Source organism: Nyctereutes procyonoides, unplaced genomic scaffold, assembly GCF_905146905.1.
Source record: "Nyctereutes procyonoides isolate TBG_1078 unplaced genomic scaffold, NYPRO_anot_genome, whole genome shotgun sequence".
Lineage (NCBI taxonomy): Eukaryota > Metazoa > Chordata > Mammalia > Carnivora > Canidae > Nyctereutes > Nyctereutes procyonoides.
In genome coordinates, this window is record NW_026575121.1 from 2,429,252 (window position 1) to 2,445,186 (window position 15,935).

The following is a 15,935-nucleotide window of genomic DNA, read 5'->3' on the forward strand; positions in this document are numbered from 1 at the left end:
CGCGTGTGTCGTCATCAGGCGGGGACGCGGCTCCCGCAGGGGCGGCCGCCGGGGGGATGGCGTCCGCTCGAGGCCCGAGCTTCGCCGCGCGTGTTTTGGCTGCACGGCCCGGGCGCGCCGACTCCGACAGCGGGACGAGGCCTGCGCGGACTCGAGAGTTTGGGTGAGAGGGGGAGGGGAGCGCTGCCGGGGGGGAGGGGGGGGCCGACCCTCGGAGGTGGGCCGGCCCTTGGGAGCTCAGGGCCAGGGCCGCCCGCGGGGCCCCCGCCGCTCCCCAGCCGTGGGACCCCGGAGGCCCCGTGCTAGGGCACCGGGGCGGCTCCGTCGCGGCTCCGTCGCGCTCCGGCTGGCAGCGGAGGCCCTGCCGCCCCGCCCCCGCGCCCCCGCCCCCGTCGGGACCTGCGCTCGGCGTGCAGTCGGTTTCAGATTCTCTCTCAAATTAAGTAAAAAAAAAAAAAAAAAAAAAAGTCCAACTGTAATCCTGAGAAAGATGGGGGTAGGAGGAAGTAGCAAGTGGCCCCTGGAAAATATGGCAAGTACCGAATTGACGTCGTAGATTCGTGCACAGTGCATCTTATCTGATTATTTTTATTTTTTCGTTTTTATTTTTTTTAAGATTGTATTTATTTATTCCTGAGAGACACACAGAGAGAGAGAAAGAGAGAGAGAGAGGCAGAGACAGAGGTAGAGGGAGAAGCAGGCTCCAAGCAGGGAGCCCGAGGCGGGACTCGATCCCAGGACCCCGGGGTCATGACCTGAGCTGAAGGCAGTGATAAACCGCTGGGCCACCCGCCGCTGCCCCTTATCTGATTATTTTTATTTTATTTTTTTAAAGATTTTATTTATTCATTCATTCATTCATGACAGACACAGAGGGAGAGACAGAGACCCAGGCAGAGGGAGAAGCAGGCTCCATGCGGGAGCCCGAGGTGGGACTCGATCCCAGGGCCCCAGGACCACGCCCTGAGCTGAAGGCAGGCACTAAACCGCTGAGCCATCCAGGGATCCCTTATTTTATTTTTTTAAAGTTTTATTTATTTACTTATTCATGATAGACCCACAGAGAGAGAGAGGCGGAGACAGGCAGAGGGAGAAGCAGGCTCCCTGCAGGGAGCCTGACGTGGGACTCGATCCCAGGACCCCCGGGTCACACCTGAGCTGAAGGCAGGTACTAAACTGCTGGGCCACCTGCGGCTGCCCCTTATCTGATTATTTTTATAAGTGCCCCCCAGGCATGACTGGAAAGGAAGCCGCCTCCTCAGCGACTGGGCCCATTTTCCATCACCAACCTGGTCTGTCATCACCACTTGAAATACCAACATTGAGACGTGAAAACTGCTTTTTGAAAGCAAAAGCCAGACGTCATTAAAAGCATCATTTTGTAAAGGACTGAAGTGGGAATCTTCAGTGATGATGGGTCTGGCTGCAGTTCCTGGACTTGCACCGCTGCAGAGCACTTAACTGGAGCTCTGTGACACCATCCATGTTTGAGCCAAGAAACGTTTGGACTCTATCCAGTTGTCTGCTCTTCAAATAACGCTCCTAGAAGCATTTTTGTGTGCCTCCTTATGTTTAGGAACTACGATTGTTGGGTTGCTGTCCTCACATTTCACAGATAATGCTGAAAATTTTTACAAAGAAATTGTGCCAATTGCTATACCTTTACATCACTAATTCTTGATATCATCAAACTTTTAATGTTTGCCAGTCGGATGGGTATAAAGTGATATCCTGTGGTTTTGATTTTCCCTGATTTGCACCTCGGTTGAACATCGTATAGGTTGGTGGGCCTTATGCACATCCTCTATGAAATACCTGTTAACCAGGTTTCTATTTTGTTCTCTCTTATTTCTTATTCATTTGTAAGCATTCTTTTTTATTTTATTTTATTTTAGGATTTTATTTATTCATGAGAGGCCCAGAGAGAGAGACACACAGGCAGAGGGAGAAGCAGGCTCCATGCAGGGAGCCCGACGTGGAACTCGATCCCGGGTCTCCAGGATCACACCCTGGGCTGTAGGCAGTGATAAACCGCTGAGCCACCCGGGCTGCCCAGTAAGCATTCTTTATAAAGTCTGGAAATTCGTTCTCAGTTGGGAGCATGTATGATAAATATCTTCTCCCACTTGCTACTTGCTTTTTCACTTACTTTATGTCTTTCAGTGCGCAGTTCTTTATTTTAAAGTGCCAAACATACCGATAGTTCTCCTTAAGGGGTTTTGTGTATTAGTGTCTTTATAAAATGTCTTTCCTTCTCAACTGAGCTTCAAAGTGGGAGACATCAGAGACTTTTAAAATACTAGTGAAGCCTCTTGTGTTTGTGTGCAGAGAAGTATATGATCCTCTACGCTAATGACACTTGCCTTTATTTCAACCATTAAGGCTTTAAGAACGTGGAATAAGTTGGTTAGCTGCTAATGACAAAACAAATCCTTTAACTACCCAGCCAGCAGGTATATAGCACAGAACACTGTGTGTTGCTACAAGGGCTTAGTGACTGGAAAAAGGTGGTTCCTACTTGACTGTTCCAAAGAGCAGCCTCTCAGATCTTCAGTGTTCACTGGTAAATTTCTAACAGTATTTGTGTAAAGTTTGTCGTTTCATACTTCATACACTACAGTTGCTGTCACTGATCCCTGTTTTGCTGGCCTTTAAGCTATGTGGTCAAAAATCCTACTTCCTTAAAACAGAGAGAGTTAATGAGCATCTCAAGCTTTTTTTCCTTTTTAGTGATGCCTGCACTATCAGAGAACACTATTCTAGTGTTTTCTCTTTTGTTTGGCACATAATCATGCACAACCTTTTTATTTCTTTGAGGTGGGAGTATATTTTTAGTTCCTAAACGCCATATTATAAAGATCAAATTCTTAAGTGTGTTTGCGTAGCTCAAAAGTAAAGATATATTAAGGGGGGAAAAAAAACCACTGGTCTAGATGCAAGGCACACTTAAAGCAAGTTTTACTTTTGGTTGTATTTTCTTTTTTTTTTTAATTTATTTATTTATGATAGTCACAGAGAGAGAGAGAGAGGCAGAGACACAGGCAGAGGGAGAAGCAGGCTCCATGCACCGGGAGCCCGATGTGGGATTCAATCCCGGGTCTCCAGGATCGCGTCCTGGGCCAAAGGCAGGCGCCAAACCGCTGCGCCACCCAGGGATCCCTGGTTGTATTTTCTTTGTATGTTATAAACATTTAACTTGTTGCAGTTTGAAGTAAAAAATTTCCAAAATGTATACTCAACGATAATCATTAAAATGTTTGCAGCGTAAAAATAAAAATATAAATAAAATAAAATGTCTTTCCTACCCAAGGTTATAAAAATATTCTTTCATATTTCCTCTAAACGTCCCAAGTTTTTCCTTTGAGATTTATAGCCTCATGCATGTAGAATTCATTTTTGTCCGTGTTGTGAGGAAGGGATCCAATTTTATTTTCCACTTGGATAGTCAGTTAATACCAACACTGTTTTCTCATTGGTATGTAATTTCATCTGTGTCATCTAGCAAATTTCCATACACATATGAGTCTGTTTTTGGGCTTTGTATTGCATATCATTTATTTACCTCTCTCCTCCCTAAAAAAGACCTTATATTCTTCGGGTATATCTTGGCTCTTCTTGGACCTTTAATCTTCTTTGTAAATTTAGAATCATTATCACATTCCTCAAAAATGGCACTGGAGTACTGATTGGAAGTACATTGAATTTATAAATCAAATTGAGATATATAGGCTCCCTGTCGAACATAGTACTCGTGTATGAACATGGTATATTGATTAGGTTTTCAGAAGGTTTCAAAAGGATTTATGTTTTTTTTCCACAAAGATTTTATATGTTTTTTATGATTTAATCCGATTTTTTTTGTTGGTTTTATAAATGAATTTTTTTTTTACTTTAATTTATTTATTTTTCAAATAAACTCTTCCCTCCAATGTGGGGCTTGAACTCATGACCCAGAGATCAAGAGTTACATGCTCTACCAATTGAGACAGCTAGGCACCTTCTATATGAAATCATTTTAAAAATTATATTTGTAAGTATTTATGGCTAATCTACAGAAATGCAAGTGATTTTTATATTTTTTTCTTTTACTGAGCCATCTTACTAAAATTTCTTCTTCTTCTTATTTTTTTATTTATGATAGCCACACAGTGAGAGAGAGAGAGAGAGGCAGAGACACAGGCAGAGGGAGAAGCAGGCTCCAGGCACCGGGAGCCCGACGTGGGATTCGATCCCGGGACTCCAGGATCGCGCCCTGGGCCAAAGGCAGGCACCAAACCGCTGCACCACCCGGGGATCCCCAATTTCTTATTTTAATATATTTTAGTTTCTTGGTGAAAATTTTATCATCTACAGATAATGACAGTTTTATTTATAGCTTTCTAATATTCAAAAATACTGCACTCTAGGATATCAGGGAAACATTGAATAGAAGTAATGGTAACAGGCATCCTTCCTTGTTCCTGATAAAGGAAATTATGTTAAACTTTAAAGTGTGGTTTTGCGGGCACCTGGGTGGCTCAGTGGTTGGGCGTCTGCCGTCAGCTCAGGTCATCCTGGGGTCCTGGAATCAAGTCCCATATCAGGCTCCCTGCATGGAGCTTGCTTCTCCCTCTGCCTGTGTCTCTTCCTCTCTCTGTGTCTCTCATGAATAAATAAAGAAAATCTTAAACCAAAAAAAAAAAAAAAAAGTGGTTTTGCTATAGCTCTCGGTAGCTGTCCGTTATGAGATGATGCAAATTCCCTTCTATTTCTGTTTTTGTTGTTGTTGTTGTTGAACTTTATTAAAATGCTTATGGTAGGTGCCTTTTATCAGCTTATGAAAGCCCTTTCTCTACTGGCTTGCTGAGAGTTATTATCATGATGGATGTTGAGTTTTATCAAACCTATCTTAGGTCTCTTAAGATGACCCTATAGTTTTTCTCCCTTAGTTAATATGAATTGTACTAATAGTTTGCTTAATCAGCCTTATCTTGACCTATCATGATCATTTTGTGCTACTTTCTTATTTAATCTATGTTCATGAGTGAGTTTAGTGTATAATTTGTCATAGTCTTTTTGTTTTGTTTTGATGTCTTGATTAGGCTACTCATAAATGAGTTAGGTAGTAGTTCCTATTTTTCTTTTTCTCAGGAAGAGTTTGTATAAGATTGAAATTACCTGTTCCTTGAATGTTTATTAAAACTTACTTGGACGGGATCCCTGGGTGGCGCAGCGGTTTAGCGCCTGCCTTTGGCCCAGGGCGCGATCCTGGAGACCCTGGATCGAATCTCACGTCGGGCTCTGGGTGCATGGAGCCTGCTTCTCCCTCTGCCTATGTCTCTGCCTCTCTCTCTCTCTCTCTCTCTCTCTCTCTCTCTCTCTGTGACTATCATAAATAAATAAAAATTTAAAAAAAATTTAAAAAAAATAAAAAAATAAAACTTACTTGGAAAAGCATTTGAGCCTAGTACTTTGTAAAGCAGAATGACATTTCAATTCCTTTATAGGTTAAGGGACTATTCAATTTTTTCCTCAATTTTTGGTAAACTATATTTTCCTTGAATTTTGTTCATTTTATATAAGTTTTAAAATTAATTGGCATAAATGTATAAACCTTATAACAAGGTAAACTTTCTAAATAGCGCAGCCTGGGTGGCTCAGTGGTTCAGTGCCGCCTTCAGCCCAGGGTATGATCCTGTAGACCTGGGATTGAGTCCCACGTGAGGCTCCCTGTATGGAGCCTGCTTCTCCCTCTGCCTGTGTCTGTTCCCCCCCACCTCCGTGTCTCTCATGAATAAATAAAATCATTAAAAAGAAATTTTCTAAATATATGAATTTATGAAATGTTGTCTCACTTCTTAATTTTAAGAACTTTCTAAACTCAATAAGTAAATGGGTGCCTGGGTGGCAGTGGTTGAGCGTCTGCCTTTGGCTCAGGGTGTGATCATGGGGTCCTGGGATCCAGTCCCGCATCAGGCTCCCCAGAGGGAGCCTGCTTCTCCTCCCTCTGCCTGTGTCTCTGCCTCTCTCTGTGTGTCTTTCATGAATAAATAAATAAAATCTTTAAAAAACAAAACAATCCAATTAGAAAATGGGCAAAACCCCGCATGGAGCCTGCTTCTCCCTCTGCCTGTGTCTCTGCCTCTTTCTCTGTATCTCTCATGAATAAATAAATAAAATCTTTTAAAAAAATGGGCAAAAGACTTGAATAGTCACTTCGTCAAAGAGGATATAAAATGACAAGCACATGAAAAGATGTTCACCATCACTAGCCATTATGGAAGTACAAATTAAAACCACAATGGGGAAAAAAAATGAGATGCCCCTGCCTGCATACTAGAATGGCTAAAATAAAAAGTACCGACAGAACCAGCTGTTGGCAAGCATGCAGACAGCTGGATATCTCTTACATTGCTGCGGGGGAAGATAAAGTGGCACAGCCACTCTGGAACAGTTTGTCAGTTTCTTATAAACGTGCACTTATCGTATCACCGGGCAGTCATACTCCCAAGTACTTGTGCTAGAAACATTAAAACAGACTTACACAAAATTCTGTACGCGAGTGTTCATAAGAGCTTTATTTGTAATAGTCAAAAACTGGAAACAAGCCAGACGAACATCCTTGCAATGGAATACCATTCAATAAAATGTAAGGATACATGTGTCAACCTGGATGAATCTCTAAGACATTGTGTTGAGCGGAGGGAAAAAACAAGTCTTAAAGGACTATGTACTGTATGATTACATACCATTCTCAAAGTGAAAACATTGATGGAGAGCAGGTCAGTGGTTGCCAAGCATTATGGTTGGGAGAAGGGTACCACTGTTAAGTAACACGAGGAGGGGCTCCGGCTTGCGCAGTGGGCAGAGCCTGTGACTCTTGATCTCAGGTGGTGAGTTGAAGCCCCACATTGGGCACTCCAGATAACTTAAAAAAAAAAAAAAAAACAAGGGAATTTCTTTGTGCTAATAGTCACTCATGTCTAAACGTGATAAAATTTCATAGAACTTACACCTAAAACCAGAAATTGTGCGTTAAAGATTAGCGAAATCCAAAAGAGGTCTTTACGTGAATTAATAGAACTGCACCAATGTCAGTTTCAGGGTTTTCCCAACGGACCGTGATAATGTGAGATATTACCATTGTAGAAGCTTGGAGAAAAGTGCACAGGAATTCTATTATTTCTGTGACTTTTTTGAGTTTTAAATTCTTTCAAAATTAAAAGATATGTATATATGTGATTATTTAGTATATACAATATATTAACTATCTTTAGTCTCTGAGTAAAATCTACCCATAGAACATTAGCTTTATTGCTCACATCCTTTTTGGATTGCTGTTTTCATTCCATTTTCAGTCGTGTAGTATTTCAGAGTTGTTTAAATGCTCTATTTCCGTTACTTTCTTGCCAGTTTAGCCATATTTTATCTAGCATTTTTGGGTGCTTTGCAACAAATTTGTTTGTGTGTTTGGGCTATCTAATCTGCAGTATTGCTGGAAATACTGCTTCTGCTGCAAAGAAGAATAAGGACTAAAAAGGAGTAGAAGATAAATGCGACCTAAAGGCTAAGAAATGGGCAAGCTCAGTTTAGGTGAGCACAACAACGGCTCACCAGTTCACTCATGCTAACCAGTTCAAGAGTAAAATGGTTTTAAAATCCATAAGTGCTTTCCGGTGCCAGCATGACTGCCATGGAACAAGATCAACGGGAACACTTGGGAACCTCTCTTGGAAAACCTGACTAGCGAGTATGCCTTGGATCTTTTCCGAAGAGCACAAGCCCCGGCTTCAGAGGATTTGGAGAAGTTAAGGCTGCAAGGCCAAAATCACTGAGGGGAGCAATATGATTAAAACCATTGCTTTTGGTCATTATGAGCTCAACATTTGGTACCATTCTCCTTATCCCAAAGAATATGCACTACTGGGATGGCTCTACATGTGCGAATTCCGTTTAAAATACATGAAGAGCCAAACGATACTACGCCGACACATGGCTAAGTGTGTGTGGAAACACCCACCTGGTGGTGAGATCTATCGAAAAGGCTCCATCTCCATGTTTAAAGTGGATGGCAGGAGAAACCAGAGCTACTGCCAAAACCTGTGCCTGCTGGCCAAGCTTTTTCTGGACCACAAGACATTATATTATGATGTGGAACCCTTCCTGTTTTATGTTATGACGGAAGTGGACAATACCAGCTGTCACTTGATTGGATATTTTTCCAAGGAAAAGAATTCATTCCTCGACTACAGTGTGTCGTGTATCCTCACCATGCCTCGGTACATGAGACAGGGCTATGGCAAGATGCTCATCGATTTCAGTTACTTGCTTTCCAAAGTGGAAGAAAAAGTTGGCTCCCCGGAGCGTCCCCTCTCTGACCTGGGGCTCATAAGCAGTTACTGGAAAGAAGTGCTTCTCCGTTACCTGCATAATTTCCAAGGCAAAGAGATTTCTATCAAAGAAATTAGCCAGTTGACAGCTGTGAATCCTGTGGACATTGTCAGTGCTCTGCAAGCCCTTCAGATGCTCAAGTACTGGAAAGGAAAACACCTAGTTCTAAAGAGGCAGGACCTGATAGATGAGTGGATAGCCAAAGAGGCCAAAAGATCTAACTCCAATAAAACCATGGATCCAAGCTGTTTCAAATGGACCCCTCCCAGGGGCACTTAAAGTGACCTGTTACTCTGAGCCAGCGAACCCCCGCAGTAGGAGTCCGTACCCTAGGGATCTGTCATTTCTGTTGCTCTTGTGATTGGCAAGCACAGTATCCGTTGGGAAGGCCCGTTGCGAAGGCCGTCCCCCTCAGGACTGTCCTGCTCCGACCCTCGGGTACACTGCAGACGCTGGTTCTGAGGAACTGTTGTTTCGGCCTCGGTGAGGTTGCCTGGATGGGATCGCTGTTAGACTTGAGTGCAGATCCCTCGTAGCACTGACCCAAGGTGTTCTGTTTGGTACTGTACCCGTCCAGTCACTGGTGCTCCTCATGTCCTCTAGCCCCGTGAGGTTGGGTTGTGTCTTCTAAACTTCGTACTAGTGCTTCCTGCTGCCCTGGTACGAGACTTCAAACCATGGTTGCCACCACCAGGACCCTTCCAGTTACTCCTTACATGTGGCTTTTTTTGGAAGAGCAGGGAAGCGGTAACATTTCTGAGTGTGTGTACTAGGAGGGGTCCATTCCCTTTGGATTTTATCTCACTTGAAATTTTTTCTGCCATTTTTAGTGAAAGGCCAGTTTTCGATCCGTGTCAGGCTGACAAGAGACCAGTATTTTTTAAAACGCGCCCAGGGATTCGTCTTGGTAACTGCACATACTTTATCAGAATGAAATGGGAGAGAATTGGCAGGTGGTGATTCTGTAATTTGATTTGCGTTCACCTGTGGGCATCGTGCGTCAGTGGAAGGAAACCAGTCCTTTTGCCTCTCCAGAGAGTGCGCAGCCCTACGTGTTTTCCTCCCGTAACCCCTTACTCCTTTGTACATTGGCAGGGGCTAGACGGTGTCCGGATCTCCCTCTCATGCTGCATGCTGACCGGTTCATCAGACTGCAGAGACCTTCCCCCCCGAACCTGCCGGTCTGGTCTGGCACAGCTGTACTTTTGCATTGATTTTTGCCTGAACCTCTTTGGAGACGTAGGAAATGACTGCACACGCTTCCAGATCTCCTCTCAGCCCATAACTCAGCAAGGCAGGGCGCCACCTGCACCCCTGTCCCCGCCTCCTCCCAGTGTTTGCTTCCCTGACAGTGCCTCGCCCTCCCTCCCGAACTGAAGTGCTCCTGCCCTTCCAAGAACTCCTCCTCCATTTCCTTTTTGGGATTTGCCACCATTCCCCCTGTTCTCTGCTCTCCTATTTTTGGTTTCAAGCAAAGGAAGAAATGCTCCCTCTAATTTCTCTCCAGGCCATTATAACCTGCTATCCTGGGGCAGCATTTGATGTATGACGTGCCACCCTTCCCAGCGTGGACTCCTCCTAAACCGCTGTCTCCGTGTGGGGCCCTTCCCACAACCCCGACTCTGGTCATCTGTGCCTTTCTCTTGTCATCTCTGTATACTACTTACACTCACTGCGGGTTGGGGGAGTGAATTTTAAGTGTGTTCAGTGACAGGTCCCTGCCAGTTTCAGTGTCACTGGTAAAGTTTATCCCAAAACAACTTCACTGGGGCTTTTCTTAAGGGGTAAAGTGTCCTTTACCGAAGCGAATCCTTCCTGTTCTATATCTACTCCTCAATAAAGCATGTTCTCTGCTCAAAAAAAAAAAATAGTCATCGATGGAAAGAACATGGACTTTGATGTCAGATAAACTGTATTCACACTCTAACCACCCAAGTTATTTCCTAGTTGACTGCGGGTTAGCTGCGGGTCATAAATACCCACCAGATATCAGCGGCTTGTCAACAGCAGAGGTTTCGCTCTGGCTCACATTCCATGCTGCAGCGCTGCTCCTGTGGATTGGCTCTGGGATCCAGGCTAAAGGAGCAGCCTTTGGATATTCTTTTCTCTTGACAGGAGAAAAAGAGCAGAACTATGTGATGACCCTTAGATCAAGTCTCACATCAGGCCCGACAGCCATGCCTTGATGCTGTTCAGGGACATGCCAAAAAGGCAGGTACAGCAAATATCCCGACAATAATGCGGTATTAGTAGGTTGGCCTTACCAGTCACTGATCTTTTGCCTGCTACTTCATGTCTTGTCAGAACAAAGAACTCCCATATCCCCTTTTCCAGAGTCTGCAGCTTTCAACACTTTACTACATATGTACCATTTGTTGTTGTTGTTGTTACTCTTTCTGTTACATTTGCACACCTCTCCACCCCATTCTTTCTCTGAATCATTTCAGAGCAGATTACAGACACTGTGCATACTCCCCTCCCTAAAAACTCCAGTATGCATTTCTCCAAAACCAGGGCACTCACACATGCTAATCCAGTAGTTCAAAACAGGAAGTCAGTGTTGATTGGTCCCTACAAGGCAATCCACAGATGCCATTCAAATTTTGAAAAGTGTTTCAACATGCCATCTCCGTTCTGGTTCAGCATCCCGTCTAGATTGACTGAGTTTTGACCCTCACTATTGTTCTTCAACCTGGAACATTTCCTTGGTCCTTCCCTCTGTTTCACATTAACAGTTTTAAAGGATATAGGATTTTCATTCTGTAAGATTCCTCTCCACCAGGATCATCCTGATGTCCTGATGTTTCCTCACAACCAGACTCAGGCCATCCATTCTTGGTAGGAATGCTACAGAAGCGATCCTCAGCTCTTTTCCTTGGGTCACATCAGGAGCAACTCAGTGTTTCGCGTCCCAGCCAATGGTGATGCCAGCCTTGTTCATCTGGCAGGTTAGTGCCTATCAGGTTTCTAAAGTCACTATCGAAGTCATTGTTTTCCCTTCTATGATTGGTCAGTATTTTGTGGAGAGAAATTCCCCAAACCACGCCAGTGTCCCATACCCACTGAACCTCCACTTACCGTCTTTAGCATCTCTTGATTCCCACCTGAGTCAACCACAACTGTGATGGCTGTCCAGATTTCTTATTTCTCTCACTCCTCCTGCAGATAATGTTTGTCATTCTAAAACAAGGAAGACCTTTTCCCTCTTCCTCATCCATTCATTCATTCACATCTATGGACTTGTGAGTCCTATTTTATTCAGTGAGCTGTAATCTGTTATTTATTTTAGGACTCAAATTGTCTCATATTCGATGATGTCCTCAGGTTGTTTCTTTCATCCCTTTGACACATTCCCTGTCAATCTTTAAACACTTCCTTACATTCTAGTGGAACAAGATGCTCCGGACTCATTTTCTACATCCCCTGTGCCAGACTCAGAGCTGACCCATTTCCCCAAGGAGTCCCGGTTCCTCGTAGTGTTTAAAAACTGAGATGTAGGCAGTGAGTGTGCTGTGTCATTACTTCTAGACCTTCTGAGAAGCTAGATCTAGAAGCTATATTAATATCCATATCCGCATGCACGCTTACTCATGTATCTCTTCCGGTAGCTAGCCATCTCTGAGAGTTCACATCCACACCTTCAGTTCCAAAGTCCAGCACATCAGGGTTATTTCTGGCCTTTCCCTTTGTTGTATTTGTAAATCTCTTTTCGAATAGCAAGAAACCTGGCTCCCATTATTCTCAAAATAGCTTTTTGTCCTTTTCCCTTCCTGCTCCCTTGCCCCCAATCCTCTTAATCTAATTTCCCTAGCACATAGGTTGCCTCTTTGACTGCCCCACCGCTGTTGCTGCTGTGTCCACAACCTCTTTGGCCTCCAAGGGAAGGAAGGAGAGAGAGGAGGGGTGAGGCTGTAAAATGGCTTTTTGACTGAATTATTCAGAGGGACGAGAGAAGACAGGAAGGGAAGGAGGGAGGGAAGTACAGTGGTAATTGGTTTATCACAAACGTTCTTGAAGGTCAAATGATCCCAAGTAGCCCTGTGCCTTTAGCAAAGAATAGGCTAAATACCACTAATTACTGTCCTTCCCTGCTTTGTCTTTCATTTGCTTATTCTCTATTGAAAACCTGAAACTGGGACAGCGGGGTGGCTCAGTGTTTGAGTGTCTGCCTTCAGCTCTGGGCGTGACCCCAGGGTCTCGGGATCGCCTGCTTCTCCCTCTGCCTGTGTCTCTGCCTCTCTCAGGAATAAATAAGTAAAATATTAAAAAAAAAAAGAAGAAAACCTGAAAGTTCTCCTTTTATCCTCAGTCCTCTGTTGGAAGATTAGTCCTAGCAGTGTGTTTATCTGGGCAGAATCTTCTGACAACAAAACAGGTGCCATGGAGCTGGTCGGACGGACGGACGTGGTATCTCTCCTGGACTCGTAATTACAGAGGTGTCGGCAGAGGCCCCGTGCCCGACTTGTAGAAGAGAACACGCCTTAGAGCCCGTGCTGCTCTCCTGTGGGGAAGGCACGTCGCGACCAGCGACTGTCTTCTGTGGGCCTGAAGATAAGTGGCCACAGGACTGACGGGGCTGCTGCTGGCCATGCCCCCTTGTGGGTAGGATCGGCCCAAACTTGGTCGTTTCAAGCAACGATGTAACTGTAACCAGCACCCAGAATCCAGAAATGGAGGTTTCCTAAACAATTTTCAGACGGCAGTTCCTGGCAGCACTGACACCCCAAGGAAGCAACGAGAAGCCTGAAACAAAATCCAGATGCCCTTCACGGAACGTTTGCTTTGTTATGGAGGGCCATGCTGCCGAAGAGAGATGACTTCGCAGGCTTACCGCATATTGTCCCAAATGGTGTCCTCGGAAAAAATTAAGTTGGTGCCACGTAGATTAACGTGCTACACAATCACAATGTCCAGGAACCCTGGGAATGTCTGTGCTCCCACGAGGTGGGAAGGACCGGCAAGCCCAAGACCTGAGTAACTTGCCCAAGCAGTATAGCTCGAAAGGTGGGAGCAGGGTATAAAATGTACGCTACTTCATTTAATATTCCCAGCAATTCTATGGTGCAGATTTTTGTCCCCCGTTTTACAGACAAGGAAACTGAGGCCCTAGGACCACCAACATCAGCGTCCCTCGGGAGCTTGTTAGAAATGCAGACTCCTGGGCCCCACTTTGGACCTCCATAGGTCTGAACCAGAAGCCGGACAGGACCACTGGCCAGGACCAGAGGGCTCCCCCGGGTCTCAAACTTGCACCTGCGTGAAAGGCACCCGGAAGCTATGTTAAACCCTGATTCCTGGGGCCAGCCACTGGAGATTGTGAGCCCCTGGCGTCTAGCACTAGTATTTTGGCCCCCCGTAGAATTGCTTGTGCCAAGTGCTTTTTGGTATCACATCGTCTACCATTAGCTGATGTCAAAAAGCAAGATTTGCATGCTGGTTAAGGCAGCGATACCAAAGTTTTATTTAGCTTGGGGCTGACGTACTTTTCTAAAGGCCCACAGAGTAAATACTTTAGGCTTTGGGAACTATCTTCAGTCTCTGTCGTGTGTCGTGAAAGCAGCCACGGGCGATAGGAATGATGGAGTGATACACCTCAATTCACTCCCCCTGCATCTGGCTCAGAAGAGAAACTCCAGTGTTGAGACCTAGTTCAGCATGTATTTGAGGACGGAAGATTTAAATACTCAGAGAGGAAGAGACTCTAAGTAGAATGACTAATACCGGGAGAGAGGAAAAACAATTTTCCTCTACCCTTCTAGGTTCTTGGCTGAGAACCGACTCACCCCTGTAGTAAAAGTCGGATTAACGAGAGAACACCAAACAATTTTAATCATGTGTATAAGGGAGCCCCACAAAGATAATGAGACTCGAAGCCAGCCAGGAAATTGAGACTTACATATCATCCTGAGCTAAGGAAAAGTACAGAGGCTGCAAAGGAGAGGAAGACAATTCACAGGAAGACAAGAGGAGCCAATGTTTGGTAAGCAAATGTTTGCCCTGCCAGGCAGGCCAGTCGCTCAGATGAAAAAGCTTTCTCAGATAGTAGCTCTCTTCCTGATATGGGCCCCCTTTCTACTTTTTTTAGGAGGTAAAAAGCTTTTTCTGAGATTGCCAGGCCCTGATTATGTTGAGCTCACAATAATCCACGTGCCAGAGTAGCACAGTCTGGGGTGGCTTGTCCCGAAGCCCCTCAATACAGTATTCCTGGTTGATTTTCGTCAGTAGCACCTTTTCCACTGGGCTATAAAATCCTAATCCTTTATCAGTTTCTTCAAGGTAACTGCTCACCCACAGGGCTCTAACTTGTCACCGCTTCCATCAGGTAGGTGCTATTTATTAATTAAAAAACAAAAACCAGGAACGCCGGGTGGCTCAGTGGTTGGGTGTCTGCCTCCGGCCCAGGGCGTGATCCTGGAGACCAGGGATCGAATCCCACGTCGGGCTCTCGGTGCATGGAGCCTGCTTCTCCCTCTGCCTGTGTCTCTGCCTCTCTCTCTCTGTGTGTATGACTATCATAAATAAATAAAGAAAAAAAATATTAAAAAATAAAATAAAATAAATTGTGACAATTAATCCCCATTTTATCATTTTCCAAGTGTGGAGTGATTTTTCTCATGGGCACTATAAGAAAAAGTCCCGTGAAGCTGAGGACTGTTTTCTGTAGATTTCTGTTGAAGACAGTTTTCTGGCTCACAAGATGTCATCTTGGAGCACTCACAGGATAAATTCTCTTGTCTGCCGTGAATCATGTAACCTTCCTAACCAGACACCGGGAATGAGTTTTGTGTCCTCACTTTCTCCCTGGTATAATCTTATTTTATCTACCCTCATTTGTATTTATTTCCTACTTTCCCCATTAACTTAATTTTTATCTTATTTTGGGCATTTTTGTAAATTGCCTTATGTTCTTTTTGGATACAAATTTATTTAAATAAAGAGTATGTTCAGATTTGAGGATTCTTTAGTTTAATGTGCCTTGGGAAGGAAGAGGAAATGAAGCCGGTATTTGCATACTCAGAAAACAATACATACGATGTCCTTGACAACTTTAACGTAACATAACTCAGATTTACATCATCACTCATATGACGGAAAGTTGTCAGTTCTTAGTTGGCGTGTGTGTCACACATACCTCAGCTAAAGGGATCTAAATCATCCAGACCTTTACTCTGCAATGTTTCTTTTTTTTGTTTTTGTTTTTTTTCATTTAAAAAAATTTTTTTATTCATGAGAGACACAGAGAGAGGCAGAGACACAGGCAGAGGGAGAAGCAGGCTCCCTGAGGGGAGCCCGATGTGGGACTCGATCCCAGGACCCCGGGATCACACCCTGAGCCCAAGGCAGACGCTCAACCACTGAGCCACCCAGGTGTCCCTTTTATGTTTTTCAAATAAAATTCACATTTTATTAGGTTGAAATAAACTGTTGAAAATGTCCTTACCTAAAGGCAATATTTTCTGTATTATTCCTAGATAAACCACAAAACTTATTTTTGCAATAAGACCAGTTTTCCTGGTTATGTACATAAATCAAGATGATGCCATAGATGTTGGTAATGGAAAAAA

General features: G+C 44.2%; 1 protein-coding gene and 1 long non-coding RNA gene across 2 annotated transcripts; both read left to right on the plus strand.

The window, feature by feature from the left end:
* Positions 1-29: 29 nt before the first annotated feature.
* On the plus strand, positions 30-5,383 carry LOC129516579 (uncharacterized). The gene is made up of 3 exons (XR_008665791.1): positions 30-163; positions 1,896-2,055; positions 4,142-5,383. It is a non-coding gene; the product is annotated as an uncharacterized LOC129516579 (long non-coding RNA).
* A 1,324-nt stretch (positions 5,384-6,707) lies between these two features.
* On the plus strand, positions 6,708-9,449 carry LOC129516320 (histone acetyltransferase KAT7-like). The gene is given in 3 exon segments (XM_055335643.1): positions 6,708-6,761; positions 7,683-7,805; positions 7,807-9,449. Coding segments are annotated over 3 exon segments (1,020 nt in total). The 3' UTR covers positions 8,650-9,449.
* Positions 9,450-15,935: the final 6,486 nt, after the last annotated feature.